Below are 16,610 nucleotides of genomic sequence, written 5' to 3' on the forward strand. Positions count from 1 at the left end.
CTTGTCACGTTTCGCGGGGTCTGTGTCTGCACGGTGTGACATTGCTGTGCCGAGCTCGTTGGACGGACCCTTGGTTTCCTCCTCTCTGGCCTCATTGGCTTTTTTCGTTGGCTGCTCCGTTCTGGTGGATCTCTCAACCCTCTTAAGCTTCGCTCCTATCACTCTCCCAGCGCCCTCCCACTGTGCGTCTTGTGCCTTTACCCCCTCGATTGTACTTGCTGCTGCGCTGCTCCGGACGCGTCTGTGCAGCTTTCAGCTTTCAGGTCGACGTTTCTCTTGTTGCAGCTTACTGTGCCTGCCGTGGTTATTCTGAGCTGCACCATTTAGCTTCACATCTCACCACGCTCCACCGGACTCGGTTTTCGTATTGGACTCTCCTCTCGTGCCTCTATAATCTCTCTGTCAGATCTCTTTCAGATCAACACCTCTCAAATCTACCTCGCTAAACCTTAACTGTACCGCACAAACAAGCCGCACAAACGACGCTACCACTGCTGCTCCTGCTGGAATTGCTGCCGCCGCTGCGTGTTGCTGCTTGTTGCACACCATTCAGTGTTGCCAATCGCCCCTACCTGGCTGAATTCTCTTGTTCTTTTTCTCTACTGTGCCGTCTAGCGTTCCTGCCAATCAGTCAACAGTCTGCCGGCTCTACTTATCTTTTTTTGTTTTTTGGTTCTCTTTCTCGTTTACTAACGATACATCCGCGTATTTTTCCCTTCCCTTGAGCAACCAATCTCTTGCAGACGCGCTGCTTGCATAGGCACAATCATGTCTTCTCCCGTATCCTCGTTCCCCGTGAACTTGCGAGCTTTCACAGACCATCCGCATAGGACGCTCACGATCTACGGATTTCTAGTCTTGTTTCTAGCGATCTATCGCTATGCGTTGTTTGGTACGTCCTATGTTCTTTTGCTAATTGGAAACTCCCCTCTCTCTTGCGTTCCCCCGACTAACACCGACAGATATTTTCGATTCATACAAGTGCAAATCACTGCTTTCCTCCGGAAGCTGGCTCGACGAGGGCGACGAAAGTACCTCGCCGTCCAATTGGCAGCCAGAAGGATGTCTGTTCCATTCCTACTCAACCGCAGAAGCCACTTCCTGTCTTGAGAGCCAGGAGATCATTTTCGCCGGTGACTCGACCGTGCGCCAGGTGTTTTGGGAGACCGTCAAACTCATCGATCCCAATGTGCAAGTTCTCCAGAAGAAGCATACCGACGTGAACTTTGCTCATAATGGCATTTCTATTCGGTTTCTGTGGGATCCTTATCTGAATTCTTCGATCGTCACGACCCTAGACACATGCAACAACCCGACCGAGTCGCGTAAACCGAATTCCTACATCGTTGTCGGCAGCGGACTTTGGTATTCACGATATCTCGGCGATGACGGTGCAAGTCTCTGGAAGACAAATACCGATTTGATTGTTGAGACGTTGAAGTCGTGCGCATCGTATTATACAGTACCCTTTGTGCTGCCGATTGTTGTGCCAGATTGGGAACGTCTCGACGAGGCACGTACATCAACCATTCTCCGAGCAGAGGTGTCTTACATGAACAATTATTTGAAATGGATTTCCCAGCAGCGTAACGTTCTCATTCCAACTGCATTCAACGAAATGATGACGATTCCTTCAAGTTTCGATGAAAGTGGCATTCACTCCACTGAGGCTGTGGCTCGTGCAAAGGCGAATCTGTTGATTAACATGCGGTGCAATCAAAAGATTATGGCCGAAACTGGATATCCGTTCAACAAGACATGCTGCTACCGATATCCTCTTCCTAATCTTTCCCAGGTTTTAATCCTCGCGTTTTGTTTGATCATCATTCCCGGTTTCTACATCAAGTCTTCTGGTATGCTCTCGTCACCTCGAATCTGGCGCGACGCACCCACGTCTGGTCCAGTCATTACCGGTAGCCTTATGTTCAGCACAGTTCTTGCCTATTGCTTTCTTTCTGATCGTACCTCACTTTTCAACAAGGCTGCGAAGCAGTTTTGGACCTCTAATTTCGTTATTATGACTCTTCTCTCAATCATTCTAGGCGCTTTGACGATCCGTCGATCCACGACCGAGCAAGGATTCATGGGCCGAGATCAGAGTAACGAGTGGAAGGGCTGGATGCAGATCATGGTTTTAATTTACCATATCACTGGAGCCTCAAAAGTCTTGCCTATTTACAAGTATATCCGTGTCATGGTTGCCGCATATTTATTTATGACTGGATACGGTCATACAGTGTTTTTCTACAAGAAGGGCGACTTCTCGCTGAAACGAGTGGCTAATGTCTTAGTTCGATTGAATTTGTTGTCGTGTTTCCTTGCGTATATTATGAATACCGATTATTTGTTCTATTATTTCGCACCGCTCTCCAGTTTCTGGTTTTTGATTGTCTATGCTACAATGCGAGTGAAATCATCGCGCAACAAGGATACCGTGTTTGTCTGCTCAAAGATTGTTTTTTCAGCTGTGTTCGCGCATATTATAATTGCGACTCCCGGAATTCTAGAATCGATTTGGTTTATTTTGCAGCACTTGTTTTTCATTACCTGGGACCTTCGTGAGTGGCGATTCCGCGTGTTACTAGATATCTATATTGTCTATATTGGTATGTTAGGAGGCTTGCTATCGATCAAGTTTTCGGAGCTCAGCCTGCGCAATCACCCGATGTGGCCAAATGTGCGAATCGGCGTGCTAGTAGGGTCTGGGGTCGGGCTAGTTCTATACCAAATTATGCAGGCACGATGGGAAGCAAAGCCTGTGTACAACAAGTTTCACCCATTTATTTCTTTTATTCCAATTCTAGGGTTTCTATTTCTGCGAAATGCGAACTCGACACTACGGAACACCTACTCGGCTGCATTTGCATGGGTTGGTACCTGTTCGCTTGAAACGTTTACTCTGCAGTTTCACATTTGGATGGCAGCCGACACTCGAGGTATCCTTGAAGTTGTCGGGTCGAGCCACCGACTACTGAACTTCTTGATCATGACGCCGTTGTTTTTGTTTGCTTCGAATGTCACTTCAGAGGCCACTGGCACGTTGACCTCCTTAATTGTGAGTGGCATAAAACGAAATTCGCCTGAGGGTAGTGGATCAGCTGCCGCGAAGGCTGTAAAGACGGATGTGTCTACGTTGAAGCAAGACCAAGACCAAGAGTCTTTACTGCCTGTGACTGAACCTGTTGGTTTGGAGGAAAAAACAAGCGATGTGACAGTTGAGAGTAGAGATCTGACGACAGATGAGTCTCGTACGGTTGACGCAATGGCACAAGCCGGAGTCACTACCGATGGCGAAGCTTCTTCTGGAAAGCCCGTTATCGATAATGCAGCCAACTCAGATCTCGAGAAGGACGGTGTGTTTGCGAGCAATGGAAACGACACAACCACGGGTGACGTGCTTGAGCGGACAAATAAAATCATTAGCGAGTTATTGGCGCACCCTTCCTTCGAAGCGACATGGAACCAAATGGGCGACTTGCGGCTGCGGTTGCTGTCAATTGGAATGGCGATGTGGGTGTTGAATGTTATCACTGCTTATTCAAAGTAGGTTTAGTAATATATGTATTATTTATCATACGTGTTGTAGTTCTTTATTTTTAATTTATTTATCTGAATATGAGTTAAAACTCGATAGTATCACGTCATATTCAAAACAATATATGTAAATGTTCCTTGTGACAAGCACAGCAGCATTTGAAATATTTTCACTAGCAGCGAAAATTGGCAGAAATGCAACAGCATATGATCTTGCATACGAACTTCTCCTTCGGCGTGTACACTATATCTAACTTGTTCATTCCGTTCCTGTGACAAATACAAAGATATCAACTTTCAAACAGTACGTTTGACATTGACAGTGCTCCATGCATAAAGCATTCGCCCAGTTACTTGCTGGATCCGCCGAAAATTATGATCCACATCAGGCCGGTGAAATATAATTTTGACACATCGCAAAGTGCTTTCCGAGCGGAAAAGTTAGGTTTCCAGTTGTCGGCATTAAAATTAATTGTGGATGTCATGATCAAAACTATGCAACTATGTATGATGGCCAGAATGAAATATTCTCGCGAGGAGAGGTTCCGTTTTGATCCTGACTAGAAGAGTAATGCAAGTGCCAGTGACTGCGCTCAAATTTTCTCTTCAACAGGCGTATTAGTGACATGTAGCATCGTACCTCATGAGGTGTACTGAACAATCCCTTCAAAATACGACAGCCCTATGATAAAATGTTCAAAAGAAATCCGCAAACAGAGCCAGAATCTTGCCCAAGTCATGTCAAAGCAAGTCAATGTACCGCAGCAATTTGTGCAATTTGCTTTAACAAAGCGCATAGAAATATACAAAAATATAAATAGTTCGAATTAGATTTGTTCAATGAGATTGAAAAGTTAAATCTTACATCTCCGAAATGCAGTTCGATGACGAAATTAGTGGCCATTGAATCTTAGATCAGTTATTTTAATTTTTTGGCACACCCTCGTCTAACTCAAAAGCGCCTTACTTAAATAAGATTACAATTTCGTCAAAGAATAAATGCAAGACTCTAAGATAAATGAAATCGTATCTGAGTGTTCTGATTTGACAACCGGAGACAGCCGGTTCCGAATCATCTGGAATTGCTGCTGAGATAGATGCCGATAGGTTGGCGACAAATACCAAATGTCTAACAGATCTCTTTTCCGAATGGTATGTACTGTCTGTACAATTGCTTTCTGAGCTGGTAATCTATATTTCGTGGCCAATTCCAAGAATGATGGTGCACTTGGAGAAATTCCGGTAGTGAAAGACTGAGACGGGAGATTTGGAAAAATTCCCAGATCATTAGTAAGCGATTTGTTTAATTCTAAACCGACCTGTAACTGAATGTCTGAGATTTGGTATTTCCGTTGCTCAAATTTTGGAGCCCGCAAGTCGCCGGTAGATGAGAGTGCTCTAGAATTTGTTTCGAGCTTCTCAGTGTATGCAAAGATAAGTACGTTCATAAGCCGTCGCCGTAGCTCGAGTGAAGTGATTCCAAGTTTGTAAAAGTCTCTGAGTTTCGCTTCAATCGCGTCGATATGAGTGAATGGGGATTCAGCCGGTCGGATGAGTAAATCTAGAAAGTCTTCGTCTGCTAGATCGATGTCAATGTCGCCTTCAGTGGTAGCATTTGAGGACGGTGAATGAAGATCCGTGACTGATTGTTTAACAGACTCAACATGATTGGGCAGATCAGAGAGTAATTTGTCAATTAGTTGATTTGGAAATGGTTTGTCAGATATGAAATCCTTGCACGAGGACATCGACTCTGCAGGAAACAGCAAGCGGGAAATTGATGGATCATATGTCCAACTGAAAAAAACAGTTCCGGTGTGGGGAGTCAGAAGAGGATGCACTTTTTGCAACAGTTCCAGCTCGTTACAGTATTGAATAGGGTCGCTGCGATCGCTCTTTAACTGATGGCTCGTAAATGAAACAACATCAACAGTAGACTTCAATTGCGACAGATTCTGGAGACTGGATGATTGAATAACATTATGAACTGGATCTCGATGCGAAAGTTTTGTATTTCTTCCAAATATGGAGTCAAAAAGCCCTCTGGATCCAGACAATAAATCATATAGAATAGTATATTCATTCTTCAATCGTCTAATAACCTCGTTCGAATTACGAATATTCTCTGTATCAACAACATCCAAAACAGTTCTTTGTTTCCTATCGAGATTAATTCTGTTAGAGAGAGCAGGTTGTAAAATAGATGCCAGTACTCGTAATGGTTTTTGAGATGGTTGTGTAGAGCCATGAGGTCTAGCTATTGGCCAGGGCTGCCGAGGAGGAAGCTTGAATTTGGAGTAATTTGGACGCATTATCCAGCAATTATTTGAATCCTGTATTCTATTATTATCATTGTTATTGAGTGAGTGAATTAGCTAATTGAATTTGTATAATTATTCAACAATATTAAATCTTCTATACTACAAGGAATTCACGTGATATCTCGAATAAATATGTATATACATACACATATGCATAATACATATATATATAATTACAGAACACCTTTCGTGCTTGGAATCTCATTCCGACCAGTCTTTGAGGTCGCTTCGCGGAGAGCGATGGCGAGTGCCTTAAATGCAGATTCTGCTCGATGATGGTCGTTCTCGCCGCGGATACAGTCAACATGAATAGTGATTTCAGCAGCATTTGAGAAACTGCGCAAAATATGGGGGAGCATCTCGCACGACAAAGCACCAAGCTTCTCTCGGGTTAAACCAAGATCGGTAGCTGCGTAAGCACGACCTGAAAGATCGACAACTGCTCGAGAAAGTGCCTCGTCAAGTGGAGCGTAGGCGTATCCAAAGCGCTTAACGCCAACAATTTTCCCAAGAGCTTGCTTAAATGCCATTCCAAGTGCAATGGCACAGTCTTCCGTAGTGTGATGATCGTCGACTGGAGATCGTTAGAAGGAGTCTAGTATAATTTTCTTGATATTTATCAAGAAACGACTTACTATGGAGATCTCCATTGCAGAAGATGTTCAAACTCCAACCCGCGTGTTTTGCCAATGCATGCAACATATGATCATAAAACCCGACACCTGTGTTAATAACGATCTCTTGACTAGTAGACTTTTGAGTCGCATGCTCGGTCGTCTTGTCGTCTTCTACAGCTCCATTGCTCGTTGAATTCTCGACAAACTCAGGTAGCGGTCCGCCATCAATCGATAATTGAACTCGAATCTTGGTCTCATTTGTATTGCGTTTGATGGCAGCCACCCTTCTCTCTGTTGTTTCGGCCATTATTATTTTATATAGTAGAGAATGGGTTTTTCTACAGTATAGCACTTGTCTAGTCTAATGTACCATCTTATCGCAATCACGTGTTTCGAGGAACATAAAACTTTTCACTTCGACTTTTTTTCGGTAGATTTTGAATTCTAGAAATCGTTTTAAATATGTCTGATATTTGTCGCTCCGTAATATTTTAATAGTAAGTGCTTCCTATGAAATCAAAATGATGATCCTCAATGCATAGTTCAACTGAACAAATATGTTGAATCTTAGCCATCATGTCTTTCGCTCCTATCTGATAATGATTTCCACTCTTTGTTTGCCCGATTAGTTTTAACATATTATAATATTAGTTGATATAGAATATAAAATATTTAATGCAAATGAAAATGAAAATGAAAATGAAAATTTTAAAGCAGATTAGATAGCTTGGTATAATGAAACTAATATGCCTTTGTCCTACGAACTCGAGAAGGAATAAATCTCTTCTTTCCATTCGAATATGAATACCCGCTCTTCACAGCCTTTGATTTAGGTTTTGTTTTCACCTTGGAAGCAACTTTACTGCTTGTGGCAGTTATAGATGATTTTGATTTCTTATGTCTTGACTTTTGAAATGGAAGCAGCAAGCGCTTATTTCCTGCTAGAAATAAGTTTGCCTGACCGCCGATTCGCAGATACGACGACGCAAAACCGGCGCTATTTACGATAGACGACTCTTTTAGCGCATCGTCGGTGACCAGATGATGAAAAATTCGCTCCACATCAGTCCGATTCAGACCTTGGCCGGCCCCGTAACCTTGGATCATGTCGTGGCCAGCAGTTTGGATTTTCACTGTTTTCGACCCGCGAAACACGTCCATGCAATACAACATCGTCACGTTTTCAGATTGCAGCTCGCGCACAACCCGTAGAATGTCTTTTGTGATCTCCGTTACATCCCTGACTTCGAACTCACTCTTCTTCGCATTTAAACAATTGTCGCAATGACCACGGCACTGTGCTGGATCGAAAGTTTCGTTGAAATACCGTAAAACTTGCAATCTACGACAATCTGTTTGGTTTTCGCAGTACTGCACAACCTGTTTTAAAAACGATCTCTGCTTTTCCCGCGTTTGGAAATCGATTTCTTTGTCCCTGTCTATCAACGACATCATCGACGTTGCATCTCGGTATGCATAATACAATATGCACTCTGAGAGTTGCCCGTCCCTTCCGGCCCGTCCAGTCTCTTGATAATATCCTTCTAGGTTTCGCGGAATCGTGTAATGCACCACGAATCGTACATCCGCTTTGTCTATCCCCATACCAAACGCAATTGTTGCACATATCGCCTGGTACCGTCCGTTCTGCCAATTATTCTGTACTTTCAGTCGCTCTTCGGCGTCCATTCCTGCATGATAATACGTAACTCGTAACCCAAATTGCTGCAACTTCTCAGCTGTTTGCTCACACGAGTTTTTCGAATGACAATAAATGATCCCAGATCGGCCCTTATACTTAGCATTCATCATCTCGGCGATTTGTTCGATCACATCTCTCCCCTTTTCGCGCACTTCGTACATCAGATTCGGACGGTTGAAACTCTGCTTGAAAAAATCGCAATTTGCCATCTTCAAATTATGCTTAATATCAAGCTGGACGCGGTCATTCGCTGTAGCAGTGAGCGCCATCATAGGCACGTTTGGATATTCGGTCTTAAAATAACCCAGCTCTTTATAATCTGGTCGGAAATCATGACCCCACGAACTCACGCAGTGCGCTTCATCTATCACAATCCTCGCGAGCTTCCCCGCTTGGTTCAGCTCTGAAACAACCCGTCGGATTTGCTGACTTGTGTTAAGCATCTCGGGCGAAATGTACAGCAGCGATAACTGTCCGGACTGGAACAGCTGTAGAACTTGTCTTCGTTCGGCTGCGTCACCGCGCGAATTGATCATCGCCGCCCGTATGTTCTTAGAAACCAAGTGCTCAACTTGGTCTTGCATCAGCGAAATCAAAGGTGAAATCACAATTGTGGTCCCTTTTGTACGCCCACTATATATCAACGCAGGAAGCTGATAGCAGAGCGATTTGCCTCCGCCGGTCGGCATCAAAACAAACACATCTTTACCTGAAAGCGTTGCATTTATCGCTTCAAGCTGATTGTGTCGGAAACCAGAGAGCTTGAATACATTAGTTAATACTGAGCACACCTCCTGTGACCATGGAAATGCCTTCTGTGGCTCGTTCTTATCGTATATTGCAGAATGCGTCATTTTTTTGGCCGGATTCTCGACTAGACTTGAATCAGTAACATTTTCAGATAAGACAACAGTTAAATCTTCCTCTTCGTCATCAATATCATAGTATTCGTCTTCAACTACAACCGGATCCACTAAACTAAGTGCTCGACTGTTCTCTTCAAAATAATCATCTCGGATATCTATACACTCGGATTCTTCTTCCGCAGTGGGAAATATGTCCCCCAGTGTGTAGGACTGATCTATAGAATCTATAGTCGTAAAGTTTTGTCGGCTATCATATCTAAGCGCCGACTCTAATGAATCAGATCTCTGCTTGGACTCAAATCCATTCTTGGTATCAAATCCAGTTGTAGAAGTATAACCAATTTTAGAATCTAAGGAATCAATAATTTCTGGAGCCGGAAGTGAATCTAATTCCCGCCTGTTAAGAGCAGATTCAAGTTCTGATGCAGTAGGAGTAGTCTTAGCAAAATTGTTCGGCTCGCCGTGTCTCAACAAAGCATCGCCTTGTTTCCACAGCTTGTCAATCCGACTGTATTGTGATACTATATGGGTCCATTGCAAAATTTTCTCCTGAGACGAGAAGCTTTCGTTTTCCGCAATCGATATGCGCTGCTCCATCAATTCCATCCGTTGCCGAGCTAGTGTCAGACATTCGAGTATTAGTTCATTCCGTGAAAGTGTTGACAAATCTTGTACTTTACTATGCTGTGACAGATGCGAATAGGCGGTTGGTTCGGAAACAGATTGAACCGAAAACGTTGCGAGTCTATTACTTGAACCTGACGGTAATGTGAAAGATTTCTTGTGAGAAGTAGAAATAGATCCATTGTTGCACTGTAATTCCTCAAATACTTCATCGTCATCGAAATCAGCATATTCCTCATCATCTAGCTCCGAATCTGGAATCCGAGTAAAATCACCGTTCGGTAATGGATGGCTATCTGGTACTTGCGATTCACCATCGATTTCCGGATCTGTTTTGAGGGCCATATGTTTGTTCGACTCGCTCGTGAATTTACCGCTGTGAGGTGTTTGACTGGTTGATACTTGCCCAGATATTTTTGGAGACATGTGAGAAGACTCGCGTGTCAAATCTGGCGGCATGAATCTGGACCGCTTACTGGGAGACTTCCTCGGCGAGCCACTAAACCGTCGTGAAGCATCATGGTCGATCGCTAAGTCTATTAGATCGTCTAGGTTTTCCTCGTCATCACTAATCAGATCAATCGTGCATGCGCTAGCGGCTATTTCCTGACTCTTGATCGCCGCGGATGGTGTAGTAATGGCTACCAATCAGTATAAATAACCTGCAGCCGATTGCGGAATACTCACTTGACAGATTCAATTTATTGTGATCCGAAATAGATAGTGCCATCGGCACTGTTGTATTCTGGATCTTTGATCGTACGGGCGTTGCAGTCGATGTCGGTCTCGCAATAGAAAGTAAGGGCCTCGGTATTTTCATAGTTTCTGGGACAGAAGGCAAGGACGACAGACGCGATGACATATCTATAACACCACTAGCTGCTTGATTTGTCGCGATAGAAACTGGAACATCGGCCGTGGTTGGATATTGTGCTCGAGTGGTCAGTAGCCAATGTTTGTGAACTTCAAAATTGTTCAGAGGCAATCGATTCATTCCGTAGATATGACATTACTAACAAGTCGATTTAAAATATGATATCGTACTTCTATTGTATAGTCATATAAATATCTATTAAAAGGTATATATATATCTACATAATTGAAAACCGAATAATTATTATTTTATGCATGTTTACATAGACGCGTCTTTACTCGTAATCACGTGATATGGCTTGAGTGTAATTAATGGCGTTTGTATAAGTTGGCTTGATCTTAATTTGTATCTAGAATCAATCATCTAATTAATATGTACATTGTTTGTACCTATATGAGGCGTATTGCAGATTGCTTATTACCCATACTATAATATACATCAACATTAACTGTGACAATAAAACTAGATATGGATACGATTGTCGACCGATTCAATAAGCATTCTAGTTTTGAGGAAGAACTGCTGACGGAGGAGCAGAAACATGACATGATGTCTCTTCCATCGATGCCGATACTCAGTTTGCCGCCGATAAATCAAGTAAGTCGTTTGATGGAACCTTTGGAACATTTTATTATAACGAGAGCTGCGCTAACCCGAGCCAGCCCACTGCGTTTTTAAGAGCTCATACAGACGATATGTCTAATCCTGACTGTCGAATCAAGATTGCCCATGGAACTACAACGCTCGCGTTTCGATTTCAAGGTGGAATTGTGGTTGCTGTCGACTCGCGCGCGACAGCGGGAAATTGGATCGCATCTCAGACGGTCAAAAAAGTTATCGAGATCAACCCGTATATGCTTGGAACTATGGCTGGCGGTGCTGCCGATTGTCAGTTCTGGGAAACCTGGTTGGGTGTGCAATGCAGATTACATGAGCTCCGGGAGAAGAGCCGGATTAGCGTTGCTGCGGCCAGCAAGATCTTGTCGAATTTGGTCTACAATTATAAAGGCATGGGCTTGTCTATGGGTACGATGGTTTGTGGCTACACAAAGAACGACCCAGCTATTTTCTATGTTGATTCTGATGGAACACGTCTGAAAGGCGACTTGTTCTGTGTTGGATCTGGTCAGACGTTTGCATATGGTGTGCTTGATAGCGGATATCGGTGGGATCTCTCGGTTGAAGAAGCTCTTCTACTGGGAAAGCGAAGTATTCTGGCAGCTACTCATCGGTAAGTCTTTGAACCATTAGATATTTGTATTTTACTGATAACATAGTGATGCTTTCTCTGGTGGATCCGTCAATCTTTATCATGTAGAAGAAAAGGGATGGACCTATCATGGCAATTACGATGTAGGTAAGTTGTTTTGGGAAACAAAAGAAGCCGAAGGTTCTTTCAATAATGTCCCTACTGAATTTTCTGCCGATGTATGAATACAGCTCAGAATCCTGCTAATATATTTAAAATTGTCATAACCTTGACCAACTAAATCACACAATTACACAATTGTAGAGGCTCATAATCAGTAAGCCAGTAAGCCAGCCGTACCATTGTAAGCCGAGGTATTTGTAACCCGACATTCTGTGTAGTTTGATGACCACTGGAATCTTATATAGATTTGGCTATCTTCATCTCTCTTTTTCTTTCTGATAGTTGATTTATATATACAAACATCAAAATGGGTGGCTTTTCGTTTGAAAATTATCAACGAAACAAGTTTTTGACCGCGAAAGGATATCCGGTCCCAAAGGCGACTGCGACTGGAACCACGATCGTAGGCTGTCGATTTGAAGGCGGAGTAGTTGTATGTTGAATCGGATTGGATCAGAATCATTTGAATTAAATTTAATTATTTTTTGGATAGATTGCGGCAGATACGCGAGCGACCTCCGGAGATATCGTTGCCGACAAGAACTGCGAGAAATTGCATCGAATGTCGCCTACGATTTGGTGGTGAGAAACTCTGATTCAGTGATTCTTTTGAGGATAGTCTGATGCTAATTTCTAAAGTGCTGGTGCAGGTACTGCTGCAGATTGTGTATGTTAATGTTCTACGCACAGTGTGAATTTTGGTACTTATCTGATTGGTGTAGGAATTTGTCACGCAGCTGATCTCGTCCACTTTGGAATTACATTCTATGAGCACTGGCCGAAAGCCAAGGGTAGTGACTTGTCTAACTCTACTGAAACAGCATTTATTTAAATATCAAGGCCATGTCGGTGCTTACTTGATTGTTGCTGGTGTTGATCCTACAGGTATGTTGTGATTTGTCATGTGGTGGTATTGTGTAACATGAATCCAACAAATTAGGACCTAAACTGTTTTCTATCCATGCTCATGGCTCAACCGATGTCGGATATTATCTTTCCTTGGGATCAGGTTCGATGGCTGCAATGGCAACTTTGGAGTCTAAATGGCATAATAAAATTACAAAGGACGAAGCTATGGCATTGTGCGCGGAAGCTATTGAGGCTGGTATATGGAACGATGTATGTATTTATGCGGACTGATATTTAAGATGGTATTGACGCAGCTATAGCTTGGCTCCGGTTCGAATGTGGACATGTGCGTGATGGAGGTAGATAAGGTATGTTGAGTTTTAGAGTATTGTCGAGTTAGTTGTCACTAACTTATTAGCCTGCTGTACTTTATCGCAATTACCGTACGCCTAATGAGCGTGCAATTAAAGAAAATTCTTACAAGTTTGCGCGTGGAACGACAAGGTATCTCAGTGAGAAAATCAAGATTGCGACGAAACCTATTGCGTATGACATCTTCGAGGAGACGGTTGTCAAGGACGACAACAAGATGGAGGTTGATAGTTGATTTAATGTTGCAATTAATATGCGTGTATTAAATATAGTATAGTTGGCACTTGAATGTAATAATAATGTTATAGTAGTGTAACGGTTTGGTATAGTCCTATTTGTAAATATTGGGACCAACAATCCTAGTCGAACCTGGAAAAATATCGACCAAATATGGACGAACAGCTGCCAATCACTAAGAGTAAGCGTGAAATAATTAAAATAAAATCATAGTATTTAACAGAAAAATAGTCGAAACACAGCTTGTCGAGCATTTAAAGCGAAATCAGATAACAATTCTTGTCGGTGAAACAGGAAGTGGAAAATCAACGCGTAAGGGCGACCTCGTGGAGTGTTGTTAAAGAATATTCATGACAATGCTAACAAAATTAGAGGTTCCACAAATCATCTACCGATTAGACAGAAATGAAAGGATTGCAATCACACAGCCGAGAAGAGTCGCTGCAATTAATCTTGCAAGACGAGTTGCAGAAGAGACAAAAACAGAGTTAGGACAAGAGGCATGCTATATTTGAAGATTATATCAATGATCGTATACGGAGTCAAGACTAATAAAATTAAAATCTAGGTCGGATACACGGTTCGATTTCAAAATAAAAGTAGTTCGCAGACGCGAATTAAATTTCTCACGGATGGAATGCTCCTTCGTGAATTACTGGTTCGGTCGAATCTACGCAGCTACTCGACCATTATCATAGACGAAGCACATGAGCGGACAGTTGTGACAGATCTTCTGCTGGGTTTTCTGAAACAGTTAACAGCTAGCCCATCTTCGTCTAATCCGCGAATCATTATCATGTCTGCAACACTTGACGCTGAGCGGTTTAGCAAATTTTTCAATGGCGCTCAGGTTCTGTATGTGGAGGGGCGAAAATTTCCTGTTGCTAGATTTTATCTCGATCAACCCGTTCAAGATATTGTCGATGCCGTTGTACGGGCTGTTGTGCAGATCAATATTGGCGAGGAGTCGGGCGATATACTGGCCTTTCTTTCTGGCCAAGAAGATATCGACCAAGCTGTCGATATGCTGAATAAGATCAAGCCATCGATGCCGAAGGGCGTGCCAGAGGTATGTTTTGGATTATATTTCCTTGAATGAATCTCTTATGATCGACTAGATGGTTGTATTTCCTTTGTATGCAGCACTTGCTCCGATGCTGCAAATGAAGGTGTTCGATAGAATTGGGGCCAATACACGGAAAATAATTCTTGCGACCAATATTGCTGAGACTTCATTGACTATTCCAGGTGTACGCTATGTGATTGACAGCGGAATCCATAAGGTAAAAGTCTGGCGGCATGACTTGGGCCTCGACTCCTTACTGACGGTTCCGATTGCGAAAGCAAATGCCGCTCAGCGATTGGGTCGGGCAGGTCGAGAGGCACCAGGAAAATGCTTCCGGCTTTATACCGAGAAGGATTACACGGAATTGAACAATCAGAGTGAACCTGAAATTGAGAGAACGGATGTTGCGTTTCCGATTCTGACTCTTAAATCAGCCGGTGTTGCAGATATAATGGGCTGGTCCTGGCTGGAGCGACCAACCAAAGGAGCTAGTGAGTACTATTTGAACTCCCCTTCTTTTCCTATAGTTTTTTGTCTTTTGACGCCAACTGGATAGTAATTTCAGCAATGACTCAGCTATACGCATTAAAAGCATTAGACGACTCCGGAAACATTACACCACTTGGTACGCGAATGGCTATTTTTCCATTACCCCCGCATCTTTCGGTAGTTCTGTTGACTGCGCAAGAAGCCGGAATTGCAGATGCTGTTTTGGATATTGTGTCTTGCTTGTCAATTGAGAATCTGCTCATGAATCCGCGTCCAGATCAGCGAGATCAAGTCAATGAAAGTCGGCTTCCGTTTGTGGTTGCTGCTGGTGGAATGGGAGATTTAATTGTACTGCGCAATTATATTCTACATTACAAGTCGCTGAAAAATGCTGACGAGAAAAAAGCCTGGTGCAAGGAGGTATTTATCAATGCTCGAGCAATGTCGAATGTGGAGGTATGAAATGACAAAGAGGTCGTGATAGATATAAATGCTAAGGAGATAGGATATTCGAAATCAATTGGCTAGATACCTTAAGAATACACCGACAAACGAAGGAAGCGCTCCGAACGGCGAGTTGAACGATCGAATAGTGGAATGCTTTTTGAAAGGATATGTAAACAACACTGCATTAGCAGTTACCGGCCGGACGTTTAAGACGATTGCTACAGGGCAGGTGAGCACAGATGCGTTTATTATATACATAGAATATTTAAAATGTGCTAATGGAAGTCTATTAATATTCATCCATCGTCCTCGGTCTTTGGGACCAAGTCGAGCGCAATCATGTATACGGAATACGTGAGTATCCTCATAGCTGATGAGAAGCGTGCTAACGATGTAGATCTATACGACGAAGGCGTATGCAAGGAATGTAACTCCGATAGATCTTGACGCTATTCAGAAAATCGCACCACATTTTCTAGGCCGGCGGTCGGCAGGGAGTAGCTAATTATAGAAGACTATAATTTAATCAGTCGAAACGAAGCAGATCGTCTAGCCAAATTTAATCCCCTTAGAACAATTAGTGATACCACCATCAAGCGTAAACCTTTAAACATCTCGTTTCTCGATGAACATCTTCACAAGCCATCGAGCAATACCGCGCGCTACAGCGAATACAGGTAATTGGTCCCCAATATCCACAAACGCTGCAAATGTGCCGTCCAGGATACCTGGACGGCCCAACTGTAACCGCAGCAATCTCCGCTGCTCCGATATTATCTTCATCAAGTAGATTAGATAGCACTTTCTTAGAAGATATCAGTTTCCTGATCGCTGGCGTCCGTCCTGTCACGGACGGCGTTGAAAATATCAGGTTTGCCGCGCTGGAAGCTTTGTTATGATGAAGTTGTCGCTGTTGGACTCCCGAAGCTCCGCCTGCACCTCCAATGATGCCCTGTCTACCTGAATTGCCTGTCAGTGTCGTCCGTGGAATTTCTATCTTGACGGAATTATCATTATATCCATCCTTCTCTAGTTCCTGCAAATGTCGGACCAGCGCCTTCTTCACAGAGGCGGTTTGGGCTGATATTGAATGCACGCTTGCCGAATGTTGACCGGGGATACGCTTTTTACGACCGGGTCGTGCAGCTCCAGCTTTGCTTTTTGAATTGATCGTTTCTATTAGCGGCATTTGATTCGATTTTTATACTACCATCTAAGTATGAGTTTGATTTGTATCAGC

The 16,610-nt window shown here is 43.1% G+C and overlaps 8 protein-coding genes across 8 annotated transcripts; 4 read left to right on the forward strand and 4 right to left on the reverse strand.

Moving 5' to 3' along the window:
• Positions 1-768: 768 nt before the first annotated feature.
• On the forward strand, positions 769-3,547 carry V1516DRAFT_662238 (10 TM acyl transferase domain found in Cas1p-domain-containing protein; the record flags this gene model as incomplete). Its single annotated transcript, XM_066920430.1, has 2 exons — positions 769-892; positions 963-3,547. 2 exons carry the CDS (start codon positions 769-771, stop codon positions 3,545-3,547), a joined length of 2,709 nt encoding a protein of 902 aa, XP_066780351.1.
• Positions 3,548-4,511: 964 nt separating this feature from the next.
• On the reverse strand, positions 4,512-5,846 carry V1516DRAFT_662239 (uncharacterized protein; the record flags this gene model as incomplete). The annotated part of the gene is made up of 1 exon (XM_066920431.1): positions 4,512-5,846. One exon carries the CDS (start codon positions 5,844-5,846, stop codon positions 4,512-4,514), a length of 1,335 nt encoding a protein of 444 aa, XP_066780352.1.
• Positions 5,847-5,907: 61 nt separating this feature from the next.
• V1516DRAFT_669604 (Imidazoleglycerol-phosphate dehydratase-domain-containing protein) lies at positions 5,908-6,819 on the reverse strand. Its single transcript, XM_066921208.1, has 2 exons — positions 6,491-6,819; positions 5,908-6,429 (listed from the first exon to the last, which is right to left on the reverse strand). The coding sequence occupies exons 1-2, from the start codon at positions 6,777-6,779 to the stop codon at positions 6,029-6,031; spliced, it is 690 nt and encodes a 229-aa protein (XP_066780353.1). The 5' UTR covers positions 6,780-6,819; the 3' UTR covers positions 5,908-6,028.
• A 99-nt stretch (positions 6,820-6,918) lies between these two features.
• Positions 6,919-10,764, reverse strand: V1516DRAFT_689097 (P-loop containing nucleoside triphosphate hydrolase protein). The gene is made up of 2 exons (XM_066923802.1): positions 10,352-10,764; positions 6,919-10,305 (listed from the first exon to the last, which is right to left on the reverse strand). The coding sequence occupies exons 1-2, from the start codon at positions 10,656-10,658 to the stop codon at positions 7,214-7,216; spliced, it is 3,399 nt and encodes a 1,132-aa protein (XP_066780354.1). The 5' UTR covers positions 10,659-10,764; the 3' UTR covers positions 6,919-7,213.
• A 132-nt stretch (positions 10,765-10,896) lies between these two features.
• On the forward strand, positions 10,897-12,020 carry V1516DRAFT_689098 (nucleophile aminohydrolase). The gene is made up of 3 exons (XM_066923803.1): positions 10,897-11,135; positions 11,201-11,769; positions 11,816-12,020. The coding sequence occupies exons 1-3, from the start codon at positions 11,007-11,009 to the stop codon at positions 11,970-11,972; spliced, it is 855 nt and encodes a 284-aa protein (XP_066780355.1). The 5' UTR covers positions 10,897-11,006; the 3' UTR covers positions 11,973-12,020.
• A 130-nt stretch (positions 12,021-12,150) lies between these two features.
• Positions 12,151-13,448, forward strand: V1516DRAFT_669612 (nucleophile aminohydrolase). Its single transcript, XM_066921209.1, has 7 exons — positions 12,151-12,343; positions 12,404-12,492; positions 12,550-12,577; positions 12,633-12,795; positions 12,851-13,029; positions 13,080-13,127; positions 13,178-13,448. Exons 1-7 carry the CDS (start codon positions 12,218-12,220, stop codon positions 13,364-13,366), a joined length of 822 nt encoding a protein of 273 aa, XP_066780356.1. The 5' UTR covers positions 12,151-12,217; the 3' UTR covers positions 13,367-13,448.
• On the forward strand, positions 13,449-15,955 carry V1516DRAFT_669618 (P-loop containing nucleoside triphosphate hydrolase protein). Its single transcript, XM_066921210.1, has 9 exons — positions 13,449-13,549; positions 13,600-13,680; positions 13,741-13,868; positions 13,937-14,437; positions 14,487-14,925; positions 14,991-15,379; positions 15,429-15,599; positions 15,656-15,724; positions 15,768-15,955. The coding sequence occupies exons 1-9, from the start codon at positions 13,522-13,524 to the stop codon at positions 15,873-15,875; spliced, it is 1,914 nt and encodes a 637-aa protein (XP_066780357.1). The 5' UTR covers positions 13,449-13,521; the 3' UTR covers positions 15,876-15,955.
• V1516DRAFT_669621 (uncharacterized protein) lies at positions 15,494-16,576 on the reverse strand. Its single transcript, XM_066921211.1, has one exon. It carries the CDS (start codon positions 16,557-16,559, stop codon positions 15,963-15,965), a length of 597 nt encoding a protein of 198 aa, XP_066780358.1. The 5' UTR covers positions 16,560-16,576; the 3' UTR covers positions 15,494-15,962.
• Between the last annotated feature and the right edge of the window lie 34 nt (positions 16,577-16,610).

Source organism: Lipomyces oligophaga (assembly GCF_038497815.1).
Source record: "Lipomyces oligophaga strain CBS 7107 unplaced genomic scaffold V1516scaffold_1, whole genome shotgun sequence".
NCBI classification, from domain to species: domain Eukaryota; kingdom Fungi; phylum Ascomycota; class Lipomycetes; order Lipomycetales; family Lipomycetaceae; genus Lipomyces; species [Lipomyces] oligophaga.

Coding starts and splice junctions, on each gene's coding strand:
- V1516DRAFT_689098 (XM_066923803.1), top strand. CDS start 11,007: ATGGATACGATTGTCGACCGATTCAATAAGCATTCTAGTTTTGAGGAA. Junction 11,136..11,200: donor GTTTGCCGCCGATAAATCAA/GTAAGTCGTTTG, acceptor AACCCGAGCCAG/CCCACTGCGTTTTTAAGAGC. Junction 11,770..11,815: donor ATTCTGGCAGCTACTCATCG/GTAAGTCTTTGA, acceptor CTGATAACATAG/TGATGCTTTCTCTGGTGGAT.
- V1516DRAFT_669621 (XM_066921211.1), bottom strand. CDS start 16,559: ATGCCGCTAATAGAAACGATCAATTCAAAAAGCAAAGCTGGAGCTGCA.
- V1516DRAFT_689097 (XM_066923802.1), bottom strand. CDS start 10,658: ATGAATCGATTGCCTCTGAACAATTTTGAAGTTCACAAACATTGGCTA. Junction 10,306..10,351: donor CAATAAATTGAATCTGTCAA/GTGAGTATTCCG, acceptor ACTGATTGGTAG/CCATTACTACACCATCCGCG.
- V1516DRAFT_669612 (XM_066921209.1), top strand. CDS start 12,218: ATGGGTGGCTTTTCGTTTGAAAATTATCAACGAAACAAGTTTTTGACC. Junction 12,493..12,549: donor ATGTCGCCTACGATTTGGTG/GTGAGAAACTCT, acceptor TAATTTCTAAAG/TGCTGGTGCAGGTACTGCTG. Junction 12,796..12,850: donor TGCTGGTGTTGATCCTACAG/GTATGTTGTGAT, acceptor CCAACAAATTAG/GACCTAAACTGTTTTCTATC.
- V1516DRAFT_669618 (XM_066921210.1), top strand. CDS start 13,522: ATGGACGAACAGCTGCCAATCACTAAGA. Junction 14,926..14,990: donor GCGACCAACCAAAGGAGCTA/GTGAGTACTATT, acceptor CCAACTGGATAG/TAATTTCAGCAATGACTCAG. Junction 15,725..15,767: donor CAATCATGTATACGGAATAC/GTGAGTATCCTC, acceptor CTAACGATGTAG/ATCTATACGACGAAGGCGTA.
- V1516DRAFT_669604 (XM_066921208.1), bottom strand. CDS start 6,779: ATGGCCGAAACAACAGAGAGAAGGGTGGCTGCCATCAAACGCAATACA. Junction 6,430..6,490: donor CTGCAATGGAGATCTCCATA/GTAAGTCGTTTC, acceptor AACGATCTCCAG/TCGACGATCATCACACTACG.